This window comes from Danio aesculapii, chromosome 18 (genome assembly GCF_903798145.1).
Source record: "Danio aesculapii chromosome 18, fDanAes4.1, whole genome shotgun sequence".
Taxonomy (NCBI): Eukaryota; Metazoa; Chordata; class Actinopteri; order Cypriniformes; family Danionidae; genus Danio; species Danio aesculapii.
In genome coordinates, this window is record NC_079452.1 from 45,805,980 (window position 1) to 45,821,237 (window position 15,258).

Sequence of the window (15,258 nt, forward strand, 5' to 3'; positions counted from 1 at the left end):
ACTGCCTCTCTGGCTATACCACTAACTGTACTCTCTCTCTCAAAAAAAAAAACAAACATTACTAATGCTTAGCTTCTTAGACTTTACACACCTGAAACTTGTCTATAGCACTTACTCACTGGTGCTCTTATAGTTGTGTAAATTGCTTCCTTGTCCTCATTTGTAAGTCGCTTTGGATAAAAGCGTCTGCGAAATGACTAAATGTAAATGTAAATGTAATAATAACAACAATACTATTAAACAACATTGCTTGGAAACACAATTTCATTTGACAGTTTTTTCAGCTGATGAACAATAAAAACAACTGTAGCAAGTCTGAAACGTCAGATTTAATACATCTAATTTTAAAGAGACAAAACACAAAACTCCAGCACACCACACTTGCAATAAACAGAATGCTATTTTGCATTGGTGAGAACTGGAAACGCTAATATTGTTAATATTACAGATATCTGCATTCTCGTTTCCTAGTATGAATGACGTTTTGGATGTTTTTAGAATTGTTTTCTGCTGATCACTGACAGCCATTCATAATCCATAGATCTTGAAAATTTAAAGCGGTAGAAGCCAAAAGCGCACGAGATTGTTTTCAAGTAGCAAGATAACAAACACTTCATTCAGCTGATCTTAGGCTGATTGTTATGGTGCAGATTTGAGCGCGACTGCCATGTTCACATTGACTTCAACACACCAGGTTCCAATACAATGAGTCAGACGTGAAATCAGTCACAGACTCCTTACCCCAGATCGGTGAGTGGCGGTTTATCTCTGCCTCTCCTATAGCACAGGAAGATCTGCGGCCCCATGAGGCTTCCTCCATTCAGTTCAGCAGGGAGTCCGGAGGGGGTGCATTCAACACAGGTATACCCTCGAGGTACCTCCTCCCCTAGAGAGCGAATCACCACCGCCACATCAGTGATCGGCGCCTTGAGTTGAGCTGAGCTCCGGTGACCTCCATCTTCAGGGTGGACATCTTCCTCCAGGGGCTTCGAGGAGACGGTGAGTCCAGCCACCACAAAATAGTCTGCTACACGAAGGCTTTTTTCCTCCATCTTCGATCATCCCCATAGAACGAGGACTGTATGTGCTGGGGGGGAAAAAATCAGAGTAATGTGAACGGGGGAGGAAATCATGACTGCTGTAGGCTAGTAAACAGTGTTGCTTAATAATGCCAGGTGCTCTGACACAAATGAAAACATCCTTCTTTAAACCGGCAGGGATTTTAAGAAACAAATCAGCACATTGCGGCACGGTTATACAACGCTCTTAGGACATATCATTTTAACTCTGGTTACATTTCGGTCCCTTATGTGCTTAGAAAAAGGATATGAGCATTATACCTCCACAGATGCAGAGTACAACCACATGTAACAATCTCTGTGAGAAATATAAACTGGACAAACGGATGCAATTACCCATTCCTGCTGGGGATAAAGGAGTATACCTTTGAATCATGACTCATACTGTTTGTACCTGCAGAATAAGTGCACAAAATGGAAGAGAGAAAGAATGTACTAAAAAGGGAATTCCTTTTGCTTGCGTCAATGCCAAGGCTGTCACCATAAGCCTTTCTAACACTAAAACCACTGATATCTTAATTAGAGACTCCCCTCTCTTTTAGAAGAGGCCTGGGGCTTTTACAACACTCAAGTTGGCACATGTAGCGCTTCTGAGTCAGTCTGGGTGACTGATGCTCACATGGCTTCGGTATACCAAAAATAGCTGGGTGCCCGCTGGTAGGTAGCAGGTTCAGCTTTATCTTTCTGTACGGGTCATTCAGTCCCAACAAATCACTGACAGATAGGCTAAATAAACAGTTATCTCCAACAGTTATTCGACCTCAACTCACCCCATCAAGAGGTGCAATGGTTCTTGTATAATACAACATATAATAAAATCAGTAATAGTTTTATAGTTATGTTTTTTTTTTCAAGTAAACTTGTTTAGTTTATTCCAGCAGCCATTACTACTAACATTTCTAACATTTATTAAGGTTGTCATAATGTTGTAATAACAGGATTCTTTATGCTCCTGTTACTTCACTTGAAGGGGGTTTCATAACACATTCATAATCATGACATGCAAAGCATATAAATGAGATTTTATCAAAGTCTCTTTAAGGCAAGTCATTTCACTCGGTGGCCATCTTTGAAATGCCTCTCGGGCAGTATACTCGGGCATTCTGTCTGAATGGGAAAACATCAAATTCTCCAAAACTGTTTGATAAGCTTACAATTACATTACATATTTGGAACCACCAATAAAATTTAATAACACCTGTCTCATAAGTTTAATTTCTATACGTTTTTTCAGGTTTCCCGAGCCGATGCACATGCGCACTCGAAAGGAATAAGATCACAACACCAACCGCATTAATGGCCATTCATAACATTATTATGCTCTGAATAATGATCGTCTGATCACGCTGCTCTTCGAAGGAATTCACAACCTGTTCTTAATGGCAACTCTCTTCCAGAAATGACTCTTTGTTTCCAAGTTTGTGGGCATTTGAGTAGCTCCTGTACTACTCATGTTCGTACCTGTACCTGTACCTCGTGTTAGTTTCATACAGATTACAAAACCAGACAACTTTTGTTTTCAAGTGCACTTGGTTAATTTAAAAGTACAGATTTTAAGCTTTATGTGGATATATTTCTTATGTCTGTGAAGCAAGTATTCACTGAAATTCCAGTATGTTTGTTGACCACATAAAGTGTCGCAATAGCAACAATCATAAAAACAACTGACGTTAAGTGTCACTCACTTACGTCATTTTAAATGCAAATGTGACATTGTTTGAGAGGTTTTTGTCATGACAACTTGAAGTTACCAAGACAACATAGCTTGTCTGACGGTTCATTCCGCTGTGGCTACCCCTGATAAATAAAGGGACTAAGTCGGAAAGAAAATTAATCAATGAATGGACATAGCTTGTCATAAAGCCGTCATAAACATGACTGTCATGAGCCCAATGTTATGGTGTGATGAATATTTTTCTGATCACTTTTTTTTGTGGAACAAACTGAATTTGGTATAATAAGTCTCATTAAAAGTGTCAAATAATTTTATAACAGTGACAATAATATTTAATAACATTTTAATGACCACTGTAGTTGTAATGACACTGTTATACAATTCATGATAATTATAATGGCCTCATGACAAGTTATGTTGTCTTGGTTGGTAATGTCAAGTTGTCATAACAAAGACATCTCAAACAGTTGCATTTAAAATGATGGAATTGTGCGAATGTCACTTAATGGCATTGTCATAAGCATGCAGAAAATCTCATCTCCTATATTTCAACACGTCATATCATGTTTATAAAGGTTTTATGACAATCCTATAAATGCCCTGTTCAAATAAATTGTTACTATTTCGAATGACTTTTGTGAAAACAAATGTCAATATATGAGTAATGTCCGCTGATAATTAAACAACAATTATTCTGCACTTTACTTATTATAGATTTAGTATTGTAAATATCAACCATTAGGGCTGGGCCGATAAACGTTATAACATCGGATCGCGATAAAATTTATGTCAATAACAATGATAAGGTCGGCGCCAGTGGTGTAGTGGTTAGTGCGTCAACACATGCACTCCGGTGCTTGCAGCAACCAGAGTTCGATTCCCGCCTCTCGGTCCTATGCCGATCCTTCCCCTCTCTGCTCCCCACGCTTTCTTGTCAATACTCTCTACTTTCCTATATAATAAAAGTGAAAACCCCCCAAAAATTATTATATAAAAAAAATAACAATGATAAGCTTTGGACTTTCATTCATTCATTTATTTATTTTCTTTCCGGCTTAGTCCCTTTATTAATCTAGGGTCGCCACAGCAGAATGAACCACCAACTTATCCAGCATATGTTTTACACAGCGGATGCCCTTCCAGCTGCAACCCATCTCTGGGAAACATCCATTCACACTCATGCACTTGCACTATGGACAATTTTAGCTTACCCAATTCACCTTCCTCCGGAGCACCCACAGGAAACTCATGCAAACGCAGGGAGAACATGCAAACTCCACACAGAAACTTTAACTGATGCAGCCGAGGCCTGAACCAGCGGCCTTCTTGCTGTGAGCACTACCTACTGTGCCACCGCGTCACCCAGCTCTGGACTTTTTTACTCCATATTGATTTAAGAGCCAATCACATAGCAGAAATGTGCAACAATTGGAATCTAAAAGTGTGTTAATATTAGAGATGTACTGAATTTTCAGCCACTGAAAATTTATTAGCAGAAAATATGTTGTGCCAGTCATACTTGGGGTACTCTTTTAAATCTGGAAGCATTAACAATTTATACTTAAATATGTATCGTTATCGTTCAATACAAAAGATAATTTTTTGACAGCACAAGTACTAAAGTGAACCAAATCATGAGACTAAAACTGTGAGAAATTTGCAGAACCATTGTCATTACAGCGGACCAGACATCATCTGAAAGGTCTTTGATGGCTTTCGGCTTTATGGCCAATGGCTCCTCTGTGATTTACAGTAATGGCCAACAGAGTCACGGGACACGGCTTAAAAGCTTAGGAATTGAAACTGACCTACTGACTAGTTCTTTTGCAAAGTGTCGAAGTGATGAAGTTTATCTTATGAGGAACCAGTGACGCTCATGACACACAAAAGCAGAAGTTGCTGTTTCTTTCATATATTTAGAAAATTATAACAAGTCTTCAATAGGTTTCACGATCGCAGTTTGATGCCGAAAATAAATACAAGCCTTATAACTCTAATCCTTCTCATCCTCATAAACCTTTAGGATTTGAAGGAGGGGTCTCTAGGACACTCTCTCTCTGTGCCCCATGACCACCAAAAACAAAGAGGCTCATGCATATTTTGTTCCAGGTGTTTCTTCTACATTACTTTCATATATCATGCAGGCTCAAAAACACCACAACGCAAGGCAAACATTTCAGTCAATCAACTTGGATGAATAATAAAACATCAGTCAAGATTGAAATCACACTCCTTAGACCCCACAGAAAGTCGCAGCAAGGAGAAAAATGCAGCAGATGTGTCACATGTTACGTGAGAGATTTAGGATTATATATAGACATAATCTCTCGGTCCAACAACCACGCCATCCGCAGAGGCTGGCTGTGCCCTCTCTACCATCAGCACAGAGAAATTATAATCCTCACCATGGCAACCATGAAGAAAAGCCAGCAAATATTCATCATTCGCCTTAAAAACGTAAGGGGGAGAGAAATACTTACATAAAACTAATAAACATGAGTCACGGATAAGCAGAAAGCTGTCTCTTTTGATAGAGATAATGAGGGCATCGCAATCGTATCATTTAAATAACAATTGCTGGGGAGGAAAGGAAGACCAAGCGTAACTTTAGAGACAGATTAAGGCTAAAATCAAGTCAAATATGAATGTAATTGCTGAGAATTATACCATTATTACAGTCAGGCACATCGCAGACTGAAAAGCCCTCAGGCACATTTCATTGTTATGTGATGCAATTATAGACACTCTTGCACTGACTCAACACTTTTTTCAGACAACTAATAGGAAGTCACTCCTTTATTGAGAAACTCCATGGTAACGTCAAAGAGAGACTCAAAAATTGTCCGGAAGTGCGTTGAAAATGTCTATTTCATCAGAAAAAAACAGCATGAGTCCTACGCAGCGGAAATCCTGGCACCCATATGCGAAAACTGCAGCATCCCAGAAATGAGGAACTCCTTTACTTCTCTCATCTCTGACCGACTTTAGATTCGTCATTCCAAAGCAGTGGAGTAAGAGATCAATGGTTCCTTTTTCCAGTGTAAATGACCAGACAGTACCAGTACACACGGCACATAAGGCACGACGCAACAGAGTGACTCCTCAGAATAAGAAACCAGCCTCACACAATGGACATAAATCTGCGCGTCGTGAGACTGTGTCCTGTGATGTGATTTAGGAGGACCAGAACACAATGTACTGCTCCAATAAAAAAAGGAAGGGGAACATTTTTTATGTATTATTACATAACATAATATCTAGAAAAATGCTGCATAAAATATGCTAAAACTTATTTATTAATCAAGTGAATATGCATGATTTAAGTCCTAAACAACACATGAAGAGTTCAGATGCAAAAACCATGCAAGTGCCATCTAAAATGTTCTCCTAAAATGATGAATTTTCTCAGACTACTATGTATAAGTTGAGTAATTTCCTTTTTATGTAAATTGATGTTATTTTCATTGCCTTTAATGTGAAATTAGTGAACATAAATATAGGAGTCTTGGAATACCGCTAATTTTAGAAGAAAATCTCAGACGGCTCAGAGGTTTTTGCATGGGAACTCATCCGTTGGTTTTTTGATTGCTGAATATTTTTTAATAAAGCATCATCAAATGCTACAAGACAGTGTGCTGTGCATAATTAATAAATAATATAAAATAATATAGATATATAGGTTATGTAATTATAATACTTTAATGTTATAAATATGATTAATATTATCATAATTTTTCAACAAACCTGCTAATTACATGAAAACTAATGCATCTGAAAGGATATTTCATGTAATTGTGCAGTAATCAATTTACAGGTTTGGATATGAAAATGGGTCATCTTTTAATTTACAAATCTTTGACATACATTTCCAGAATGATCACTAAGGTAACTGTATTTCCTTTGTTATAATTATTTTTTTTTGGGGGGGGGTTAAACTTTTTATTGTGATAGGAAAGTAGAGAACAGACAGGAAAGCATTGGGAGCAGAGAGAGGGGAAGAATTGGCACAGGACCTCAAAATGGGAATCAAACTCGGGTCGCTGTGAGCACCATGGTGCTATATGTCGACGCACTTAACCACTAGGCTACTGGCGCCGACAAGTTAACCGCATTTCTACTTGATTTATTAGTTATACAAGTTTTAACTGAAGTCAGTTTAATGTAACACAAGTAAAAATTACTTGCAAAGATATTTTACAGCTAAAAAAACAATGTTTTTTAATGACATATATATATATTTTCATCTTAGTTGTTTATTACAAGATATTAAGATTTAAAGTTTCACCCTATGCCACTACATTACTTGTTGGCATTATTTCTGTGTTGTTTATAACTGTCATGCTTTTTTACTCTTGTGCACACTAAGAAAATGTATGTTACTATGAAGGAATTTTCTGTAATGATTTTTACACATTTTACCTTCATTTTGAACTATTCAATGCATCAACGTTATCTCACGACAATTCAAAACATGTTTAATTCATATGAATTTGTATGATCTCTTTTGTGCAGTTTAGTACTACTAAAAATGCTTTTCTTGCCCAGAGGTTTTGTCTTGTTTCTAGTCCAAATATCTACACATTCTTAAACCAAGAAGCATTTTCTAGACAAGTAAAAAATATTATCTTGTTTTAAGAAATAATGCGCCCAAATTGAGTGAGTTTTTCCTTAAAACAAGCAAAATAATCTGCCTATGGGGTAAGAAAAATAAACTTGTTTGCGACTTAAAAGATTGGCATATTATTATTATACATTGGCAGATTATTTTGCTTGTTTTAATTTTTTTTTTCTTAAATCAGGACAATAAGTTTTGCTTGTCTAGAAAACTATTCTTGATTTAAGAATATTCAGATATTCAGACTATAAACAAGACAAAAAATCTAAGTAAGAAAAGCATTTTTTGCAGTAAACAATGGTTGGGTTTGGGGGGGAGGGTTGGTCGTGTAAAAATTGTACATTATCATATGTCTTTTTCAAACCTTCAAAACATTAAATATTTACTTTCCTTATGAGATCAGGCTGTGCATTGTGTTGTGTTTTGAGATTATGAATGTATGTTACATGATTGGTAAATAAGCATTTGTACCTTCAATATATTAGTATTTACATCAGCTTATAGTACAGTCTGTTTTACTGCAAATTTCACAGATGTTTAATACGGTGCATACATTATTAAAAATAAAAAACAGCTCTCATGTGATGTTTTCCCCAATCTGGGCCTTGACCTAAAATGAGTCTGACACCCCTGATTTACACCAACCCTCTTTACCACTGAGTGCGTAGCTTAACATGACTCATTATATCAGGGAAAACATCTTGTACTAAACAAACAAAGTGCAGCATCCCATTTTCTAATAAGTTTATCTCAGTGCTGCTGTAGGAGACATGCTTGACATGATAAGCCGTGCCCTTCTTTCACCAACCTGTGGCGTGTAGGAGCCACAGGATAAGCCAATTTAACAGCCTGCCCGTAAAAATGAGCATGATCTTATCCAGCTGTGCTGAAGCTGCGGTCCTGAGCGAGGGCTCCATGGACCAACAGGCTTCTGATACTACACAGTTCTGGGACAGCAGGGAGGCCTGGAGGAAAACACAAGCACGGGGAACATTTGGCCGAGCATCTGGTCCTGCTTAAGACTCAGGGCGGACATTTGATTCCTTTGCACCATGCCGGGAAACAAGCAGACATCTGCATACTTTGGATAGGAGGAGGCAGGCAAGCTATTTCTATGTGGAAATGTTTTGTCGGGAGACTTTACCAAGGTACAGGGCAGGCAGTAATTCTTCTCTTTTACTGTACTGTTCTGATTCGGTAACGTTTGGCTTTTGAAGACTTTGGCTTTTTGTTTTAAAGTAATGCATTTTACACAACCTGATGTCTAGTGGACAAATTCTGGCAAATGCCCAGAGTTTCAAAACAATTTCAGCCCCTTCCCAAAGTGAATGAGAAGACAAAAAGCAGCCAAGAATCTTGTTAGTCAATGTCCAAACAGACGGTTCACATTAACGTAACATTTACTGTAATATCATGATGCAATGTAAAGGAACACCCAGCTAAATCCAAGGCATCCATTACAGAAGTTGGACAAACACAGACTGTTTAGTTAGACTTAAAGGGATCACAAAGAGACATTTGCGTTTAGTTTGTTTTGTCTGTATATACACGTATATGTATATTCATCTATATAAAATGTACGTTATATTTTAAGAATTACCAAGAACCACAGTTTTAGCTTAAAATCTTCTGGGTTTTTTTGTTCTACTGAGGGCCAAAAGTAACCCAGATCTGGTATGGTCTAACAATGAGTAAATTAAAAGCCAATTCATTATTTGGGTGAACTAGCCCTTAAATCATCAAATGAACAGCTAAAAATGACCACAAGCAAAAGACTGGTGAAATACGGCATACTTAAAAATTGTATTCATGCTTCTGTTCATAAAGGTTAACAGCAAATATCACAGTTTAACATAAAATATAAGCTTAATACATCATTTCAGATTTATCTGAAATCAGATTTAAAATCACAACCGACTCTAAATCCAGAATCATGGCTAAATCACCACATGAAGGATGCTTTCTGTAATCCTCCATAACCTCTCTGAAATACTTTGGCAAATTTTTCATAGATTGTTCTGCCAGGTTAATTACGAACAACCAACCATAACATTATCACATCAGACGACAGAAATTTGTCTGTCTTTGTAACTTTGTCGTCCTGGAAGGACAAAACGTACCAATTTACCAATCAATTTTATAATATTTACACATAAGCAATTCATATAATTCAATGTTTATGGTGGTTATGGCTCTGCAGACCACATATCACACCAGTTCTGGCATTGGAAGTGATGACTTTTTCATTGTAGGTGCCAGCAATGATAGGACATTGCACTAAAAAACGAGAGAACATGGTGAAATACATATGAAGATGATACTGCATCCAGACAGCTGGGCTGGGTCAGTCATACAATAACTCGTAAATCATAAGGGCCACGGTGTATTTAAACTGGACGTCTCATATGCTAAATTACATAAACAGAAACATATTTTAAACGAGCTTCACAATAATACCGTGTGAGACATCGTCACATGGAGTGTGAATACACGACCAGGATCAAAACAAGCGAACAATTGTCAACGCGTGATGACAGCAGTCACTCCAATGCTGGTTATTTGTATATGTATTAAAGCATATTGCTTTAAAATGCATCAAATGTATCGTCACTAAACACAATTTCACGTTTTTAATCTCTAAGAAGGCGTATAAATGTCCGTAAGCATTAAATAGATATGAGCAATGAACACTCACTGTTTTCAGTAGGACGACGATTCTGAGGACAGGCTCATGGACACGCGCACCGTTATTTTGATCGTTAATCACTGGACGGAAGAATGTCTTTATGTATTTCCATCCATTTTCATCAGACAAATAAATTAATATTCCTTCATCACGTATAAACATCCCTCAGGGAGGGCAGTGCCTCATCTCCTCTGTACCCTTTCAGAGATGCGCTCAGCTCTAGAGTCGCGCAAGCGCTTATCAAAACCTGCCAGCGGGCCACGTGACTTCCAGCAAGCTGTGACGTCATTTGAACATTCCGGGGACTGTCGCTGATTTTAATGTGGAGGCGTCCACAGGTAGTCCATATAAAGACTGGCAATCTGAACGTTATTGACAGACTTGTGTTTGAAAATGTTGGATTTAATGATACAGACTGTGATAAACAACATGAATAGAAATGCTTGGACTTATGTGAGGGCTACAAATGAGTGAATTTCATTTTCTGTGCTTTAATATGTGTTTTATGTGAAGGAGAGTTGAATAAATTAGAAGATGTTTGGCAAATTAACTTAAAGTTAAAAAGGAAGTGTTATTGTTGTTTTTTCTTAATGATTTAAATAAGCCTTTATTTTTGTTTTGCATTTCCATTAGTTAAATGGTTTAGTTAGTATTAGAAAAGTTGTTTTTGATCATCGGTATTTACATTTTAGTACATCAAATTTAAACTCATTGATATATTTATAATAGTTTTAAGCTTTTTTTTTTGTTTGAATCTTAATTTTGTATATATAGTACATATTATATAGTCTCTGTTTAGATTAAATATTGTTTTATAGCTAACAAATATTATGGCTCCTAAACTTTGGAATAGCCTTCCTGCTAATGTTCGAGGCTCAGACACACTCTCTCAGTTCAAAACTAGATTAAAGACTTATCTTTTTAGTAAAGCATGCACACAAAGCATCTCATAATAGTATGATGCATGAATGTGCTCCACGCAGGTGAGCTGGCTTGACAACCACCTGTAGGACACACTCCTCCTTAATACACTAGACATTGTGTTAGAAGCTTTCATTTGCTTTACATGTTTGTTTCTATTTTTGTTTCTATAACTGCTATTTTAATTTATAACACTTCATTTTTGCATCTCGTTTTATACACTATGAACAGCAGCTACGTTAATTATTTTTCTTTATTCTCTATTTCCACCTGGGGATACTCATTTCGAGGTCCCTAGAGACTATGCAGCGCTATTGATGCAATCCAAGACCTGTGAAGAGATGATCCCAAGATATCCATTATCCTGGACCAGACCGTATCCCGAGTTGATGCTGTGGTCGTCATGGAGGAATGCAGTGCATGAGACTGATTCCTGAAAGACCACAGTGACAGACGAGTCCCCGCATTGATTCCTGACCCTCCACTAATGACCTACTCACACCTGCAGCTTCTCCATGATGGACATCGAGCTTCTCCTGCCTCCGGCACCTAGATTGCAGCTCCACACAGGAAGTTTGGCCAGAAGAATAATAGTTGTGCCCAACAGAGCCTAGTTTTTTACCTTCAGTTTGTCAATTGGTGAAGTTTTTTTTCCTCGCCACTGTTACCACCGACTTGCTTGGATCGGGACTTGTAGAGCTGCGCTTTGGTGGATTTGCTCTTCAGTGTTTGTCTATATAGTGAAAAGAGCTATATACATAATATACATATACATGAATTGAACTGAATACTGACCTTAGCCATTAAAACCTCCATATGGATTGACCATATAAGCCAAAGTATTTTATTTCTATTTTGTATTATTACAATTGTTTAAGTCCATTAGCAGTCATTGCATGGAGCAGCACAATATGAATAGTTCAGTTTATAGAGAAAACCTCCTGCGCATATCAACCAAGGGCAGAGTTATAGAGAGTAAAGACCCTGAGGGACCACTGAAGTTTGTTTGCAAAACCCAGTCCTTCACTGCTGCTCTAGCAGCACTTCTAAAATGTAATACTGCCCTCATCAGACAGATTTTGCAGACATTCTTTTCTAGTTAATGGCGTGACTGCCAACAAAATGTGCCACTGACTCAGATGTTCCATGCCATTCTAGGTGGTCTGATGAGGCTGGATTGCCTCATACATCTTCAGCAAGCAACAGCTTCTCAGCTCGCTGAAAAACATGACAATAGCCTTTTCCTTCAACAAATCCCCTGACAAAAATAACAGGATCTGTAAACAATAGCCTCACAAAAGTTGGAAACTGAACTTGGAAAGACCATATTTGTGGACATGTGCAATTCTAATCTAGAAGATGTGTGTGGCTGTAAATGTGCTGCAGGAGAATGTTTGTCCAGAAGGTTCAGAGATCAAGAGGTGCTGCAAACACTCTGGAGAGTACAACTAATGAAGGCCAAGATGGGCCAGATTGCTTCAGGTTTCTTCATCAAGGAGACACTTCTAAAACACAGATAAATGATTTAATAAAGCAGTTGAAGTGGATGCTGACTGACCACCCAGCTGGCTGTGAAAAAACTATAAACATCAGACGGATTAGGACATCTATAAGCCCCTCAAGTTACAGTCCTACAGCTATGTGGTTCTAAAGGTTACTTGCCGACCACCCAAATACACACACGCACACACACACTTACACTCCCTTAGTGTAATGTATTTTATACTCTAAAAACTGAGTATTATATCACATTACTGGAACAATAACCCCAAACTCAACCCACTGAGGAAACCTCTGGTGATTTTTAATTTGAAGACATTTTGTTGAGTATGATTTTTAACAGTTTTGAATTACCAGGACACAGGGCGTGTCCCCATAAACCACCTCAGGATTGTAATATCTATAGATAATGCATGTCATACAAATTGTCTGCCCTTGTAAACCACCAAAACCAGTGTACATATGCGCGCACACACAAATTGGTTCTTTAACAGTTCTTTGGGGTGTGTGTTTTGTGTTCTATTTGTGTTTGTGGTTCTTTAGCAGTTCTTTGGAGTGTGTGTTTTGTGTGTGTGTTCTATTTGTGTTTGTGGTTCTTTAGCAGTTCTTTGGAGTGTGTGTTTTGTGTGTGTGTTCTATTTGTGTTTGTGGTTCTTTAGCAGTTCTTTGGAGTGTGTGTTTTGTGTTCTATTTGTGTTTGTGGTTCTTTAGCAGTTCTTTGGAGTGTGTGTTTTGTGTGTGTGTTCTATTTGTGTTTATGGTTCTTTAGCAGTTCTTTGGAGTGTGTGTTTTGTGTGTGTGTTCTATTTGTGTTTGTGGTTCTTTAGCAGTTCTTTGGAGTGTGTGTTTTGTGTTCTATTTGTGTTTGTGGTTCTTTAGCAGTTCTTTGGAGTGTGTGTTTTGTGTGTGTGTTCTATTTGTGTTTGTGGTCCTTTAGCAGTTCTTTGGAGTGTGTGTTTTGTGTGTGTGTTCTATTTGTGTTTGTGGTTCTTTAGCAGTTCTTTGGAGTGTGTATTGTGTGTGTGTTCTATTTTTGTTTGTGGTTCCTTAGCAGTTCTTTGGGGTGGTTGATGTGACTGCAAACTGTTTTTTATTGCAGTGAATTACATGACCTGGAACACAAAACCAGTCAAGTGCCGTTTTTTTAAACTGAGATTTCTAAAACTTTAAATACATCAAAATGAATGAGCTGAATAAATAGGCTTTCCACTGATGTATGGCTTGGTATGATATGACATTTTTGGCTGAAATTACTAATTGAAAACCTGGATTCTGAGGGTTCATAAAAATCTAAATATGGAGGAAGTCTCCCTTAAAATTGTCCAAATTAAGTTCTTAGCAATGCATATTACTACATGTGATATACTTCCAATAGGAAACAGTACTATTCAATAATACTAGTACTATTCAGTACTATTTTATATATTTACAGTAGAAAATGTACAAAATATCTAAATGGAACGTGATCTTTACTCAACATTCAAATAATTTTGGCATAAGTAAATGAATAATTTTACAATGTATTGGTGTCTGTTGTTGGCTATTGTTGTTGCTAAAAATATACCTGTGCAACATAAGACTGCATGGTTTTGTGCTCCAGGGTCACATGAGTCTAAATCTGAAACTTCATTGCATTAGTCGATGTGGAGAGCCGAGTCCAACATTTTGCATTGTTTTTGCACTTATAAGCCTTTACATTGTTACAGAGGTGTTGTATTGCTTGAGTTTGCAGGTCTGCAGTTAGGCTTAATGCATGTCATGGAATCAGCTAAACAAACTGATTAGGATTTGAAGGGTGTTGCCACACGTCTCTGTCTATCATAGAGTTTGATGAAGACCACAGGGCTCTGCCAGAATACACATTTAAACACAAATTTACACATTCATTTAAATGTAGTGATGTATTTGTAAGGCTACAAATGTGCTTGTTTGAAATACTATTTGCAATTTGATTTGTCATTGTGATGCTCGGCAGTACTTATTTTTGCACTGAAAATGTTGTCAAAACTGACATGTCTGCACTTACTTTTTGATGCATGTGCTTCACAAAATCCTGTTTATGTGTTGCACTCTGTGTGTGTATTCTGTTTGTGCCTACAGTACAAAAGCGTCTCTTAAATTTCCCTGTGGAGCTGAAGAAATGTTGTTATGCTTCACTGTGTGCTTCGGTATGACTGGAATGACTAATAAATCTACATTTGAAATGTGAATTTAAGTGAGTGGATCATATTGTTTGAATAAATGCCTGCAAAATAAGTAAATAATCTTTTAGAAAATCAAATAATTATGAACAGATGATTCCATGTTGGGTGGCACGGTGGCTCTGTGGTTAGCACTGTTGCCTCACAGCAAGACAGTCGCTGGTTCGAGTCCCGGCTGGACCAGTTGGCATTTCTGTGTGGAGTTAGGGGAATGAATAAAGGATTCCAGGTATTGGACTGAAGCTGACTTTGAAAATGTCTTTATTATATTGGGGATGTTGTTATGCCTGTTAACACCTTAGTTGATGGGTTCATTTTCTTGCTTATTTAAATCCTTAGTTTTGTTCTCTCTTCGTTTGGTGTTGTCTTCGGTTTAAAAAGTTGTTATGGCTCATTTCCTGTGTATTATCTCAGTTTTTTTTTGGTTTTGTTTCATAAAGTCTGACTTACTGTGACAAGAGGTTTCTGTATAGTTTTGCTATTTACAGCAGTTGCTATTTCATTTTCCTTAAATTACAACAAATTACATTAAAACTTATATGACAAAAGTTATTTTAATAACAGAAAATGAAAATGAAAAC

The 15,258-nt window shown here is 37.4% G+C and overlaps 1 protein-coding gene across 4 annotated transcripts in view; it reads right to left on the minus strand.

The window, feature by feature from the left end:
• The window catches only part of dennd4a (DENN/MADD domain containing 4A), a 64,477-nt gene extending 54,218 nt beyond the window's left edge, over nucleotides 1–10,259 (minus strand). For all 4 annotated transcript variants that reach the window (XM_056477924.1, XM_056477923.1, XM_056477922.1 and 1 more), the window contains exons 1-2: nucleotides 10,065–10,259; nucleotides 742–1,087 (exon numbers count right to left, since the gene is read on the minus strand). In XM_056477924.1, coding sequence (XP_056333899.1) covers nucleotides 742–1,052 — 311 coding nt within the window. In that variant the 5' untranslated portion in view covers nucleotides 1,053–1,087; nucleotides 10,065–10,259. The remainder of the gene's footprint in view (nucleotides 1–741; nucleotides 1,088–10,064) is intronic.
• Nucleotides 10,260–15,258: the final 4,999 nt, after the last annotated feature.